Consider the following 14,870-nt stretch of genomic DNA (forward strand, 5'->3'; position numbering starts at 1 on the left):
GTACTTCTTTTTCCTAACTCCACTGATATCTTCACTCTCACATCCACTTTCTAGATCTTCACTCTCATTATCACTCCCTTTAAATTCTTCCTTGTTTTATTCCCACTTTTCTTTCTGTTTTTTTGTTTCCCTCTTGATCATCTTCATGTACTTAGTAAATTAGATTAGCAATTTTATCTTCCTAAACCAATTCATCATCATACTCGTCAAATTTATCATCATAAGTTATCTCCAAAATACTATCATAATTGAAGTTCTCATCCTCAGTGTCATCAAAACTAACATCATCATGAACTTCACCACCCTCATGCATATTATCATGATTTTCCTTAGCTTCATCTGCCTCACTTTCATTCAACTCAGCTTCATTTTTCTCACTTTCCTTCAGCTCAGTTTCATTTGCCCCACTTTCCTTCATCTCAGTTTCATTTGCCTGACTTTCCTTCATCTCAACTTCCTTAAACTCCACACCCTTTAACTCCCCATTAATCATTTCTTCATACATTGCAGCAAGCACTTCTTCACTCTCATCTACAATGTCATCATGATCTACTTCTATCTCATCAAGGGGACCATCATAATACTTAGGCTGAGACAAAGTGTGTTGAATATATATATATATATATATCAACACTTAGATGCACCCTATAAAGATCATCAATCTCTAAGGAAACTTTGTCATAAACCAACACATTTATCCCAAATGTGGGATCCTTGTACTATATTTTCTCTATCGCACTATGTCACACCCCAAATTTTACCCCTATATTTCATAATCATTTTCATCATAGACATCATTCATGCATAGCTAACCTCAAGATCAAGATATGCCTGGTTTGTTTCATATGTGAATTAGGGTTTCCCTCAAAGAGCTCAAAGGATTGATCATTCAAAGTTTTGGATTGGTCATCAATAAATCAAGTTCTCATACACTAAAGATATCTCTCTCCATCAAAAAATAAGGGTATTATGGCCTAATCACAAGTGCATCAAGCTTCACTTTCATCTGGCTCACTAATTAGGGTTTTTCAGCAACATTCAATTTCATCTGAGAATTTTGATCAAGATATGATATCAAGCCTTGAGACATGGATTAACACACTAAATTACATCTTAGAGCCTATCCATGATGTTCAATTGGCTCAAGAGTTTGAATCCATTGAAGATCAAGAAATTTAAATTCATCTGATACACAACCACTACACTACAAAGTCAAACCTTTGACTTTTGAGATTTATGATCAAATATGAACTTCTCAAGTTAAATTTCATGATTATATATTCTATTGATGAATTTGATCAAGAAAAATCAAGATAAATGAGCTTACTTGCAAAAAGGGCAATCTTGAAAACATTGAAAATTTCACTAAGTATCCAAATTTCATGTTCAAGTGCACTACTTTCTCAATCCATAACTTCCAATCTGAGCAGCCACTTTCTTTTATACAAAGCTCAAGTTAAAGCTCTTGTTCCATAATTCAACTTTTTCCTAGAGGGTTGATTCCCTAAAAATGAAAGGATTTTGAGTTATGAGGACATAAAGTTGGTGTCTCAAGTTGAAACACTTGGAAAATTTTCAAGTCAGCTTTGATCCCTAAAAAGTGATAAACTTTACAGCCAGTTTTCACCATGATCCACTTTGATTCAGAAAAAACTCAAAACATGAAAGTTGTAGAGCATGTCTGGGGCTTTTTAAAAAGTACAAGTGCATTTTTTCCCATGCATGAGCTGTGAGTTTCGGAAATGGGAAGTTGAGGTTCCAAACTTGAATTTCAAGTCATGTTCATGATGAATTTTTGGAGAAAAACCATTTCAAATGTGAAAATCTCTTGATTGCAGGTCCTCTTGTGTATAAATCTCTCCATAATCAGATGTTTATATGAATCCTAAGTGCATTACACATGGAGTTGAGGTTTTGTCCATTGCATTATACCCAGGGTCGGCCCAATCAATTCAGAGGTCCTGTTCTAATTTTAAAAATGGGCCTAAATATATTAACCCTAAATGATTCTTCTTCTGATAGCTCGACTGATGAGATATTCAAATTCTCATCAAATTGCCTTTTTCTTTTAATTATACGCCTTTGAGGAAATATTGGGGCAATATTCAATTCCACCGCAATTTCCTTTGCGTTAATCAATACCTAATAAAAATCTGTTTCTCTATATCCCTCAAAATACGAAATCAACCCCTTAATTTTTTGCATAGCAACATCAATAAGCCTATCCTTTTCCTTTAAAAGCTTTCTAACATAATTAATTGGAGATAATATTTCAAATCAAATAATTATAGCCATCAAAAACTCAAAATCACCAAGCTCATTTGTTTCTAAGGATTTAACTTCATTTTGTATTTTAGGATCAAGATCATTTTCTGACACTTCAAGCAAAGCTTCTGTAAATTCTAAAATTTGAGTTCTTATAGCTTTGACACTTTCTACACGACTCTCCCAACGAGAGGATGACAATGATTTTGGAGTTAACCCTTTTGCATTATCTTTAAAAATTTGTCATTGTCGGAACCTAAAAAAGGAATGCGAAAAAACAACCGGCGAAAAAAGAAAAGAAATGACAGAAGAGTCGCCACCGTGCGTTATTTATCCCAAAGGAGGGAAAGGAAACGCTCGAAGTAAACCTGGAAAAAGGAAAGGAAAAGACAAGGTCTCGCAACCAAATCTTGGGTTCGGGAGTTGATTATGCGAAGGGAAGGTATTAGCACCCCTACGCATCCGTAGTACTCTACGGGATCCACTCTTCTTGTTCTTGTCTAAAGGGTGTGGGTTTATCTAATGTACTATTTACTAAAAGAGGGGTCAAAAGAAAATGACTCGCACGGATGTCACATCCACTGCATACGTATCTCATATGAATATGAGAATCAGAGTCTTCGTAGCTCGACTGACCTATTTGTTTGTGTTTTTCAGATGAACGACGTTACTACGCAATCTACCGGATGCTCGACCTTTGGAGACTTACTCGCCTGTAGTAGAAGGAGTTGACGTGTTCTTAGGAAAATAAAAATCAATGAATTTGTTTGTGTTTTAGGAATGCTCATACAAAAAAGGAAGTCCTAGACGAAGGAACCGTGCTACCTTAATTGACATGCAAACGAGAGACTATACGAAGCCTAGCAATCCTATGGGGAGACGATCACACCATACAAAACAAACATGCATAAAGTAAACACGCCAACAAGGGGGCTCAAACATACGTGGGTAGGGCTTTAGTCAAGAGGGGTCATATCAACCTCGACAAACAAGCCATGAAAGGGTAATCAAACGGGCTCTTAACCACTGACACTGAACGTCAGGGTGAGCAGATCAAAAGGGTAATGAGGATAAGACCTCATAGCTCTTAACCCTGGACAGGGTGAGCTCATGACAAAAAGTGGGGATTCAGAAAGGTGGAACCCTCTCCACTGACTGACCGGACAAAAGATCTTGGGCTTTTGTTCTGAAGCATCGACACGTAGTGCGAGCATAAAGAACGACACACTGAATAATGGGGGATTGACTACTAATCCCTTTTATCCGTCAATCGCCTCTTCATGGAGGTATTTAGCACTGGTGCCTCTTCTTGGAGGTCTTTGGGCACAAAAGTAAACACACAAGAACATTGCCTCCTATCGAGGTCTTCCAGCTAAGAAAGTGGTAAAATGCGGGAAAGATGTAAAAGGGATCAAAAGCTCTAACACACGGATAAAGATCCGAAGTAACAGTAACTAAAGAAATAAGAAACCCAGAGATCTCTCAAGCTAGCACCATCAAAGAAAGTAAGTCAGCAAAGTAATCAGAATAAATCTCCAAATGGTATCCACAAATAAAGTGGAATACCAAGCAAGCTATCTCTTCAGGAGTCATGTGAGCCCTCACAAAAACTTATCAAACAAGTTAGAATAACCAAATGGGGTGCAATCAAGAATTGCACCAAACAAAAGAAACATAACAACAACTGCGTCAGGTAAACAGTGCACATATGCAATAGAAAGCATGTCATAACAAACACGAAACAAATTAGAGAGCAAACAGAAAAAACCAAATACTGTCACGATCGCTACTGTCTCGCTTAGCGAAGCTTCGCTACAGATTCGCCTAGCGAGGTGCTAGCGAATGCTTGCGGGTTCTGGGTTCTTCTTTGATAACAATACGATTTCTGAAACCCCTAAATCCTATGATACCCATTTCAGAAACTGAGTGATCAAACATTCAGGGTATTGTTCTACACATTCATGCACATCTAAACCCACATGCAAAACCTAACGATACCCACTCTTCCAAATTCAACCATAATGCCTCATACTCCAGAAATTTCAAATTGAAAGCATAAAATAATGGAAATAGGGCATACCTGATTGGGAAGATCGATTGAAATTGAATTGCACGGTTGGGGTTTGCAATGCAACAACTAAGGTTTGTGTGCGATGGAAGTGAAAAGTGTGTGAGTCAGAGTGAAAAGTGTGAGAGTCAGAGTGTATGGAGGCTGCTGCAGATTAGTTAGTTCAGTTAGGGATTTTGTTCCAACAAAATTTTAGAGTTTATACTCTGATTTTCGTGGCTTGGTGGGCTCAGAATGAAGGCAATTCAAGCCCATGATATTTTCTGTTATATTTTTAAAATGCGTGGGCTTCGCCTAGCGAAGAATTTGCTCGCCTAGCGAGCATGACAGTTCAGGGAGTTCTTCTGAGCGCAGGCGATTCTGGTGGCTTTTCTTGGGACTCGCTAGGCGAACCATTCTGCTCGCCTAGCGAGCATGACAACTCAGGAAGAAGCTTTTACTCCTTTAAGATTAACGTTTTGAATGATGAATAGACCCCATTTGAACATGTTGGAAGTAACTCGAGCCATTCCCTGGCCATTTGACCTTCAGTTGACCGACAGTTGGCTTTCGATTTCACAGTTGAATTTTGAACTGGACTAAGCCCATTAAGCTTGATCCTTCAGATAGAACCCACAAAGTGACTTGAATGATATCCAAGCTTCTTGGAAGACAAACTCTTGGAAATAATTCTGATTGACACGATGAAATGCTATATGAAATGTTAAATGACCTAAAATGAATGCATGAATGAGGATGGCAAATTTGAGGTGCTACAGTCATCTCTTAGTAGAATTGGCAAAAATTGTATAAATGCGTTGAACAACTCCAAACAAATTCCCAGCTTTAATACAAGAGTTAGCCATATCACACAATGCCAAATTAAGACTATGACAACCACAAGAAGTATAAAAGGCTCTCAGATTTATGTCTAAAAATCTCTTTTGCACACCTTGGTGTTTTCCTTTCATATTGGACCCATTATCATAACCTTGCTCTCTCACGTCAAATAGGTCGAGACCAAGTTCTTTCAATTCATTTTGTAAAACATCAAAAAGCCCCTGACCACTTGTATCATTCACATTCAAAAATCCTAAAAATGATTCCTCAATACTAACAGAAGCTGAAGAAATATCCACATATCTTATTATCAAAGACATCTGCTCTTGGTGACTAACATCAGGAGTACAATCAAGTATCACTGAAAAATACTTTGCTTGTTTGATTTTTCTAATGATTTCAATTTTAATCGCAGAACCAAGCAATGAAATCAACTCATTCTGTATGTTATGCCTAAGATAATGAATATGAACTTTTTGAGTTGTAACACGTCTAACATGTTCTTGGATGATTGGGTCAAATTCAGCTAACATTTCAATCAAACCCAAAAAGTTTCCATTGCTATCTTCGTACAATTTCTTCTTAGAACCATGAAAGGCTAAATTATGTTTAGCAAGAAATTTCACTATTGAAATAACTCTTTTTAAAATATTTTTCCAGTGATCCTTTTCTTTCTCAATTAATCTTTGAGTTGTTTTATCAATAGTTTGAAATTTTTGCAGCCTTTTGCGATACTCATACCAAGTAGTCATATTTTTAACATGTTCCATGCCTAACTCGTGCTCTTTAATTCTTTCACCAACATGTACCCAATCACTATAACCCTCATTTGCTAATTGTCCCCTAACAATCCCATTTTTAAAAACTTTACAACAAAAACAAAATACTCTATCAAGCTCTTTCGAATAAACAAGCCAATCTCTATCACACACCTCTCCATTTGCTAAAGCTCTAGTATACAAATTAGCCATAAAACGTCTATTCAAACTATCTCTAGGATCCTTCACAATAGAATTATATCTTTTAGGACCTTTCACAACTAATAAATCAATCCGTTTAGGTTGAAGACGATCCTAATTTCTTGGATCAAATATATCATAATCAACATTATCATCATCATCATCGGCATCATCATCATTATTAACTTCATCAACAATTGGCACACTATCAAGATTATCATTTTCAATGGGCACACTATTAAGATTATCATTTTCAATGGGCACACTATCAAGATTATCATTTTCAATGGGCACACTATCAAGATTATCATTTTCAATAGGCACACTATCAAGATTATCATTTTCAATAGGCAAACTATCAATATTATCAACATAACGACTTTCATTTGAAACTTGTGGTTCTTTGATTAAAAAATTATCAAAGCTCCTACTTGAGATTGAATTAACTCTTCAATTTTTTTTCTTTTTCTTACGTTTATCATTTCCACATTCAAATTTTCTATTCTTAGGAGGCATCTTATGAGACATAATAAGAAAAACCTGAAATTTCTCACAATGTCTTTTGTGTCCGTCGATGATCTACTAATTATCCTATTGTGACATTGTGTTCCTACATCAATAACAAAAAAAAATCAATTACATTAAATAAAAGAAGTTATAAATTAATCATAAAAAAATATTAATAATTAAATCATGGAGAAAAGACTTTAATTAATATTCAATTATATTTTATTATGTTGTGTTCTTCTCAAATATAGTACCATAAAAAATTAATAATTATAAATTAAAAGCAAATTATAAATTAATAGTAAGAAAATTAATTACATTTAATTAAATAAATTATAAATTAATCATAAAAAATATCAATACTAATACATACTAATTTTGCTTTGAAAGATTCCAAATTGCAATTTGGTCTTATGAGAAAAAGTAGGTATAAAAATCGTCACCAACACCAACAATATTCTTGTTTTGAATTTTGATACTACTGAGTAGTATATACAGTATACTAGTATCCCATTTCACCATAAAATTTTATTTATTTATATATTATAATTTTATAAAGAACACAAGTTACCCTCATTTCCACCCTAAAATCTAAAATCTAAAATCTAAAATCAATATTGATACAGGAACTAAAATAGGATTTCACCATAAAATTTAAAATAAATCTAAAATTACTATTTTTTCTACCTTGAAAATTAAATACTCACAATAAAAATAAATGGAAAGTAACTAATTGAATAAACTAACCTGATAAAAGAGAGGATTGAAAAGGAAAAATAAGATTTTTTTTCTGGTTTCAAACAGCTCTAACAGATAAAGAGAGAAGAGAATAACGTTTGAGAGGAGAGAGAAGTGAGAACGTATGAGAAAGGAGAAAAAAAACGTTTGATTTCCAAATATCATATTTTTCAGCATTTAATATTTTATTTATTATATGTGATACAAAAATATTTTTATTTATTAATTTTTTTATATTCACTAATAATAGTTAATTTGAGGCCCCACAAAAAGTGAGGCCCTATGCTACTGCACAACTTGCACAGGAAAAGAATCGGCCCTGATTATACCATTTATGGGTGAATTTACAAAAGGTCACATTACTACTTTGATAAAGCAAGCTTTATGCCAACAACTCACTCTTTCATCCTTGAAACTTGTCCCTAAAGATCACAAACAATCTTAAGAGATCATAAGCAATCTTGTAGAGGCTAGGGAAATATGACAAACTCCTTGAAATCCAACTATTCATGCAAACTTCTCATTCATTCTCAACCAAAACTAAAACTTCACAACTTTTGTTTCTAATCAGTTCCAATTCTCACTCTTTTCCTATAAATAGAGGGATCCCTTAAGCCTCAAAACACACAACAACAACCCCTCAACACTTCATCAAACTCCCATTCCATTAGAATTTGCATAAACACACTATTTTTGCAAGTTCTCTAACCAAACTTATTCTCCACATGTATCTTCCAAACAAACACCACAAATCATCTCTAGACATCATTTAGAGCTTGTTTAATCACTTGAACAAGTTCTGTAGCATCTATTTTATCATTCACCATTTCACTTCTTCACATTGCAAGAACATTTGTGTGAGATAATACAAGTTGTTTCTGGCTATTCTCATTGTTCAAACACTATCCTCAAGGACCAACAAGGCTGGTAGAATCTCTCTCTTATCTCTGTAGTAGCTAAGAAGAACCATTGGACTTTCTCCAATAGGTAAGTGCACTTACACTTGAAACTCTTGTTCATGCATCATTCTTGAATATTTATTGAAGTTAAAATGTAGTACATATTATGCACTTACACTTGAAACTCTTTTTCATTTGATTATCTTTGTGGATGTCATGTTTGAACATCTTCTTCATCCTTGTTTGTTCTTGTTGATGTCATGCTTGAACATCTTATTTACCATTTGTTTATCTTTGTTGATGTCATGCTTGAACATCTTTCTTTATCATGTGCTTATATTTGTTGATGTCATGCTTGAACATCTTCTTCATATTGCTTATATTTTGTTTATCTTTTTTCCTAAATCCAAGGGAAAGACATCTTTATTGACTTAATGTCATAGGTAGTTTAGCAATCCCTAGTTTCCCTTTGACCTTGTTAGAGTAATTCTCACTTTCAACTTAGATTCAAGTAAGAGTTACTTGGTAACTCTTGTAAGTATGTTTGTTATGAACACTTACTTCCCCCTTTGGAACCTTGATCACTACCAAGTGTTCTTTCACCCTTAGTTAGGTGAACTACGGTTGTTCTGATTCCATCCTTATAAGGATACATAGGCACATGACCACGAAGTTTTGGCGAGCAAACTTAATAAAACCTTTAGGTCCTTCCCAATAAAACATTTCCAAATAATAGCAAAAAAATAATAACATAACACAAATACTTTCAAAAGGTTCCTATAGGATACTATAGATATTGAGGATGCTAATAACTTTCCTTAGTATAACCAACCCCCGAACTTTAGATCTCTTCGCATTGTTTTTACATTGCACAATTAGGGTTTTATTCGATCTTTTCCCTTTCCCTTGGATAAATTAAAGTTCGGTGGTGAATATTTAATGTTTTGTGATTCAAGTTAATACAATAGCTTGATATCCGATTCTCACCGTGATAGAAATGGCGACTTCACTGGGGACCATTGTAAGAGGGTTAAGCCTATTTTGATTATATTTGTATTGTTATTATTAGTTGTTTTCCTTATTTGTTTGGATCTTTGTTTTATCCATTGTGTGTTGAGGTAAGTCCTAACCCGGACTTGAGTGTACATAAATAAGATAGAATGCGGTATAGTCAAGAAGGCTTATAGGGAGTTTAATCCCGAACAAGCTGACTTGAGAATCCACCACTCACGTGGAGGTTCCCTTTACAATTAGTATTGTTGATCAAGCAATTGTGAAAACACATACTATATTGATTTGGGTAACCTGAGAAGCTGAGGACCTTAGTAACCACCTTTACCCCACTTATTCTTTAAGATGTAGTGCGATGACTATGAAGGTGTAAATCTGAAATAGTTGATACACGATACTACACTCAAATGAGATTCTCTTGAGAAAATTATTAACTCCCGAGTAATTGGCGTGTTGATAATATCCGAAAGATGGGTCAATGATTTTTGGGAACCTTTGTAGAACCCGTTGTACAGGTACAAAATAAACCCATAGTACATTTGGGATGGTTAGACCCATGGCCTCATGCTCGCAACGTCGAACCTTTGAACCCTATTTGTGTGTGACCCTTGTTTGTGCATTCATGCATCCATGCATCATAAACAACATTTTTTTAACAAAGTTTTCAAGGAACTTAGGAACTTTTGTTGCAAACATTAGGTTTATCATGGATTTTGGAAGGAAAAAGACTCAAAAGTACACTTTCAAGAGTCCTAAGTTAGAAGACCTAAGGAGATTGTGATCTTTGGTTGTTGACACACAGGCTTCCAACAAAAGATGTGGACATTTTCTCTCTCTTTTGAAGAGCAACATGGCAGATGGACTTCTTTCTACTTTGATTCAGTTTTATGATCCCGTGTATCACTGCTTCACTTTCCCCGACTATTAGCTTATGCCAACACTTGAAGAATACTCTCATTTGATTGGTGTTCCTATTTCTAGTCAAGCTCCATTTTCTGGTTTGGAGGAAGATCCCCCAAAGATCAAGACATTGCAAAGGTTACTCACTTTAAAATGTCAGAGATCAGGGATCATATGACCACAAAAGGAAAAATGCTTGGTTTGACAACTAAGTTTCTAATGAACAAAGCTCAGTATTTTGCTAGAATGAGGAGTGTGGATGCTTTTGAGGATGTTTTTGCTCTACTTATCTATGGATTGTTCCTCTTTCCTATTTTTGATGACTTCGTTGCCATGGATGCCATCAAGATCTTATTAATAGGAAATCCAGTTTCTACTTTGCTTGCTGATGCCTATCATTCTGTTCATATGAGGAATTCTTACAGCGGAGGAATGATTACATGTTGTGTGCCTATATTGTACAAGTGGTTTATTTCTCACTTGCCCAGGTCTCATTCTTTTTGGGATCTTAAGGATGGTCTTTTATGGTCACATAAGATTATGTCGCTCACACATTCAGATATTATTTGGTATAGTCGTGACTATGATGGAGTTAGTATCATTGATAGTTGTGGAGGATTTTCTAATGTACCTCTCCTTGGTACAAAAGGAGGCATCAGTTACAACCCAATCCTAGCTCGACGTCAACTCGGTTATCCAATGAGAGATAAGCTAAAGAATATTCACTTGGAGGGTTTGTTCTTTAAGGAATGTGAAGATTGCAAAGCGCTCAACGCTTGGCGCCATGTTCATAAGCTAGAAAAGAAAGTCTTAGGGAAGACAAATTGTGTCTCCTTAGAACCTTATCTTAAATGGGTGCAAGATAGGGCCATCATCTTGGAAATGCCTTATCCTCGCCAAGAGCCTTTTCCTTTAGCTGACAAAGAACCTACCTATATCTTCATGACTGATGCAAAGAAGTTGAAGATTGCTTTGACCAAAACGCATCGAGAAAGGGACGCTTGGAAGAACAAGTATCAAATCATCAACAATGAGGATGAAGAACTTCAAAGGCAATTGAAGATGAAGAATAAAGGAAAGCTCTCCAACAAGAAGAGGAGGGTGCAAGAGTATTTATTTTCCTATGGCGTTCAGTCAAATACTCCTTGGAAGTTGATCGTGGACAAGCTTGTGCTCGAGAAGGCTGAGATGGAAGAACAAATTAAGAAGCTCAACTTGAGGCTACTATGGGAATCTCCTTAGGAATTTACTTAGCTTTTATTTAGCTTTGTTTAGAACTTTTGAAAGTGTACTCAAATTTTGTAACTCCCTTTGATTAATGAAATGAGTTTCTTTTGGTCATTGTTATTTGCCTTTTGATGTTTGCAATTATCTCTTAAGTTCCTTGAAACTTTTAAAATTTTGCATTTTCATTGCATTCATGCACATGTCATCACACTTGCATTTTTTATCAAAATAAAAACTCATTTCCGTCATTTCTTCTCCAATAGTTTCCACACTGAGACCCTCACACCAGTACAACACTAGAGCTCAAGCCCGACGTAGAATGGACGAGAAAGAGAAAGAGATGGAAAGAGTCAATGAAGAGCTTACAGATCTACGTGGGAATATAGGTCAAATCATGGAGATGTTGCAAGTAATACGTGCAAAGATGGATACTCAACCCACAATTGTTTCTGAGATCATCAATCCAGTGATTACTCCTCAGCCAGCAGTTACTACTCCAACAACTTGGCCTCCCTTTGGTCTTCCTTATGGTTTTGTGCCTCCTCCTCAAGGACAGTCCACTCAACACACAGTTCCATTAACTACTGAATTTAATCAAGTGATTCCTACTTTTTCACCCACTACCATGCACACTCGAGTTCAACCGTACTTCGATGATCATCAACAAGTGTATGATATACCTGATATGTCTGAAGAAGGTGATGAAAGACATGAAAAGCTGAGAGAAAATGTTGAAACCATTGAGAAAAGGGTGAGAGCAATGGAAGGTGATCAGATCATTGGTGTTGCTTCCAGAGAAATGTGCCTTGCATCTGGATTGGTGATCCCTGCAAAATTCAAGACACCCAACCTTGATCAATATGAAGGAGCTACTTGTCCCAAAAGTCATCTCATCATGTATTATAGAAAGATGGCATCTCACGTGGACAATGACAAACTCATGATCCACTGTTTCTAAGACAGTTTGAAAGGTGCCTCTTCCAAATGGTACTTGACCCTTGATCAGACTCGCATCTGTTGTTTCCAAGATTTATCTGATGCTTTCATCAAACAATACAAGTACAACATGGATCTAGCTCCCGATAGAAGGAAATTGTTGAGCATGTCCCAAAAGGATTCTAAATCCTTTAAAGAATATGCACAAAGGTGGAGAGAGACTGCATCTCAAGTGGAACCTCCATTAATTGAAAAAGAATTGGCAGATTAATTCGTCGATACAGTGCGACCATAATTTTTTGAAAGGATGGTGGGAAGCGTGACTGCAAGTTTTTCTGACTTGGTGGTCGTGGGTATTAAAGTGGAACTTGGCTTAAAAAACGGCAAGATGATTATCTCAACTAGTATATGTAACAATAACAACAATACCAAGAAATTCTCTAGCAGTTTCCTTAAGAAAAAGGAAGGAGAAACAAATGCAGTGATGGGTAGTAGAAGAAAGAATCAGTCTTGGAAAAAGCAACAAGCTTTTTCTCAACAACAATATGTTCAACAACCGCAATTTGCTCAACAGCCGTATGTAGCAGTTATTACAACAACTTTCAATCAACAAGTCCCAGTGTATCAGTCGACCCAAGCAGTTCCGATCTTTCAAACAACACCTAACATTCCAACTTATCAACAAGCGCCTGTAAGACCCCAATTTTGACCCTAAGATCCCTCATGGCATCATAACATTGCATTGGCATTGCCTCAAGGATCATAAGCATCTTGTTTCCCTTTGCCTTTGGGGTGAGATCTCTTGTGAATGGTGTGAGATCACCAAGCATACTTGAATTGTATATTATTGCATTTTTCATTTCATTTACTAAACCAAAAGCACAAAAATATGTCACTAACATCTCTTGTTTGTAGCTTGAGCAGTCACAAGGTCTAAAGCTTCTAGGAGATCCCATGTGCATTGATATGGTAAAGAGAAGATGAAAGCAAGCATGGCTATGGTTATCAAAGCTCTCATCCATCAAATATGTCTCCCAAGCATCTCAATTTAGCATTTTTTACTAAAGCAAATCAAGGGGTTTGAGGCTTGTTTCCCAAGGAAACCCTGATCCATCTGTTCTTCAACTGTGCCTTGCTCATGAAGCAACCTCAACCCATGGTCAAATAAAATCAAGGGAAGTTTTTTAATTCATAATTTCATGCATATTTGAATTTATTTGAGTGCCCTTAATCATCAATTCATCAAGATATGAGTTTTGGACTTGAGAAGTTGATCAGTCAATTCATCTGACTATTTGGAAATGTACTGAGACCTAACTTTTTATGTGTTGGTCAAATGGAGATGACCCCAAGATGAAACATGTTCTTAAGAACCATATGAACAACTTTCATGTTCATTAAAATTTTATTTGAGGCTTGGAAGGTCATCATCCATTCTAAGACATTATAGGTCATTTTGACTGAAACCCTAATTTAGGGTCAACTTCCCAAGGACACAACTCCTTCATTTTTCATGATTTTTAGGTGAGATCAAATTCATTGGAAATCTTAAGATGTCTAATTCAAATGTTATTTTGAGAAAAATTGCAAAATCTCAAAAGAAATACATGTGATAATGCAAAACATTATAGGTCACTTTGGACCAAATGCATTGAAATGTGAAAAAGTCCAACTTTGAGTGCCCATAACTTCTTCATCAAAAATCCAAATGATGCAAAATTTAAGTCCAAATTGATTTCCTTGAAAAGATCTACAACTTTCATGTTGAAGGTTTTATCATTTGGAGCTTGCACCATTGAGACAGAAGGGCTTGAACTTTGGCCAATTTTGAAAATTCCACATATGCATGTTTTGCACCCTACACTTCAAGTTCAATTTTCACTAATTTCCAAGGCCCAAATGGAGTTTTTATCAACATGACATTTGTTCCTTATGCAACAAGCTTTCCAATCATTACTCATAAGCCTGCATTTTAATTTTGGACATGGCATTTTTGAAGGCTTCAATGTAATAGTGCACTTTGTGAAAATCACTTCAATTGCCATGCATGATCCAAATACACCTCATATGCACGTCCAAAACATATTTGGTGATGTTTAGCTTGCCATTCCAATCATAATTTGGCCCTCCATGCGCCTGTACAGGCCCATGCATGGAGGCCCTCTTCACCCATGCACACGATTTGATCATGCTTGCAGCTCCCTTCATCTATGAATACAAGGCCTTGGCTTCATAATTTCTCAACCTAAAGGCGCCCCAATTGCTGCTGAACTCAAAACTCAACCCTCACTAAAGGAACTATTGCATTTCTCTTCAAATTTTTCAGATCTGAATTTTAATTTCATTGATCAATCTTCAGATCTCAAAGTTCCTAAACCTTCTCTACTTGATCCATACTGCTTACTATTTGCAAAAGAATCCAAAGATCTTGACTCACATCCTTGCAATTCAAAGGTTTTCTTCAACTGCATTTTGCTTCGAATCAACTTGTATATTGTTCCATTTGCTTTGTTCTTGTGTGATCTGAAGTCCTCTGCATAG

General features: G+C 35.8%; 2 protein-coding genes across 2 annotated transcripts; both read left to right on the top strand.

Moving 5' to 3' along the window:
- The first annotated feature begins 10,319 nt into the window (after positions 1 to 10,319).
- Positions 10,320 to 11,408, top strand: LOC127130283 (uncharacterized). The gene has a single exon (XM_051059320.1). The coding sequence runs from the start codon at positions 10,320 to 10,322 to the stop codon at positions 11,406 to 11,408; it is 1,089 nt and encodes a 362-aa protein (XP_050915277.1).
- Positions 11,409 to 11,712: 304 nt separating this feature from the next.
- On the top strand, positions 11,713 to 12,351 carry LOC127130284 (uncharacterized). Its single transcript, XM_051059322.1, has one exon. It carries the CDS (start codon positions 11,713 to 11,715, stop codon positions 12,349 to 12,351), a length of 639 nt encoding a protein of 212 aa, XP_050915279.1.
- The last annotated feature ends 2,519 nt before the right edge of the window (positions 12,352 to 14,870 follow it).

Source organism: Lathyrus oleraceus, chromosome 3 (genome assembly GCF_024323335.1).
Source record: "Lathyrus oleraceus cultivar Zhongwan6 chromosome 3, CAAS_Psat_ZW6_1.0, whole genome shotgun sequence".
Taxonomy (NCBI): domain Eukaryota; kingdom Viridiplantae; phylum Streptophyta; class Magnoliopsida; order Fabales; family Fabaceae; genus Lathyrus; species Lathyrus oleraceus.

Bases quoted from the DNA above. Each gene is read 5' to 3' on its own strand.
- LOC127130283 (XM_051059320.1), top strand. From the start codon at position 10,320: ATGTCAGAGATCAGGGATCATATGACCACAAAAGGAAAAATGCTTGGT.
- LOC127130284 (XM_051059322.1), top strand. From the start codon at position 11,713: ATGGACGAGAAAGAGAAAGAGATGGAAAGAGTCAATGAAGAGCTTACA.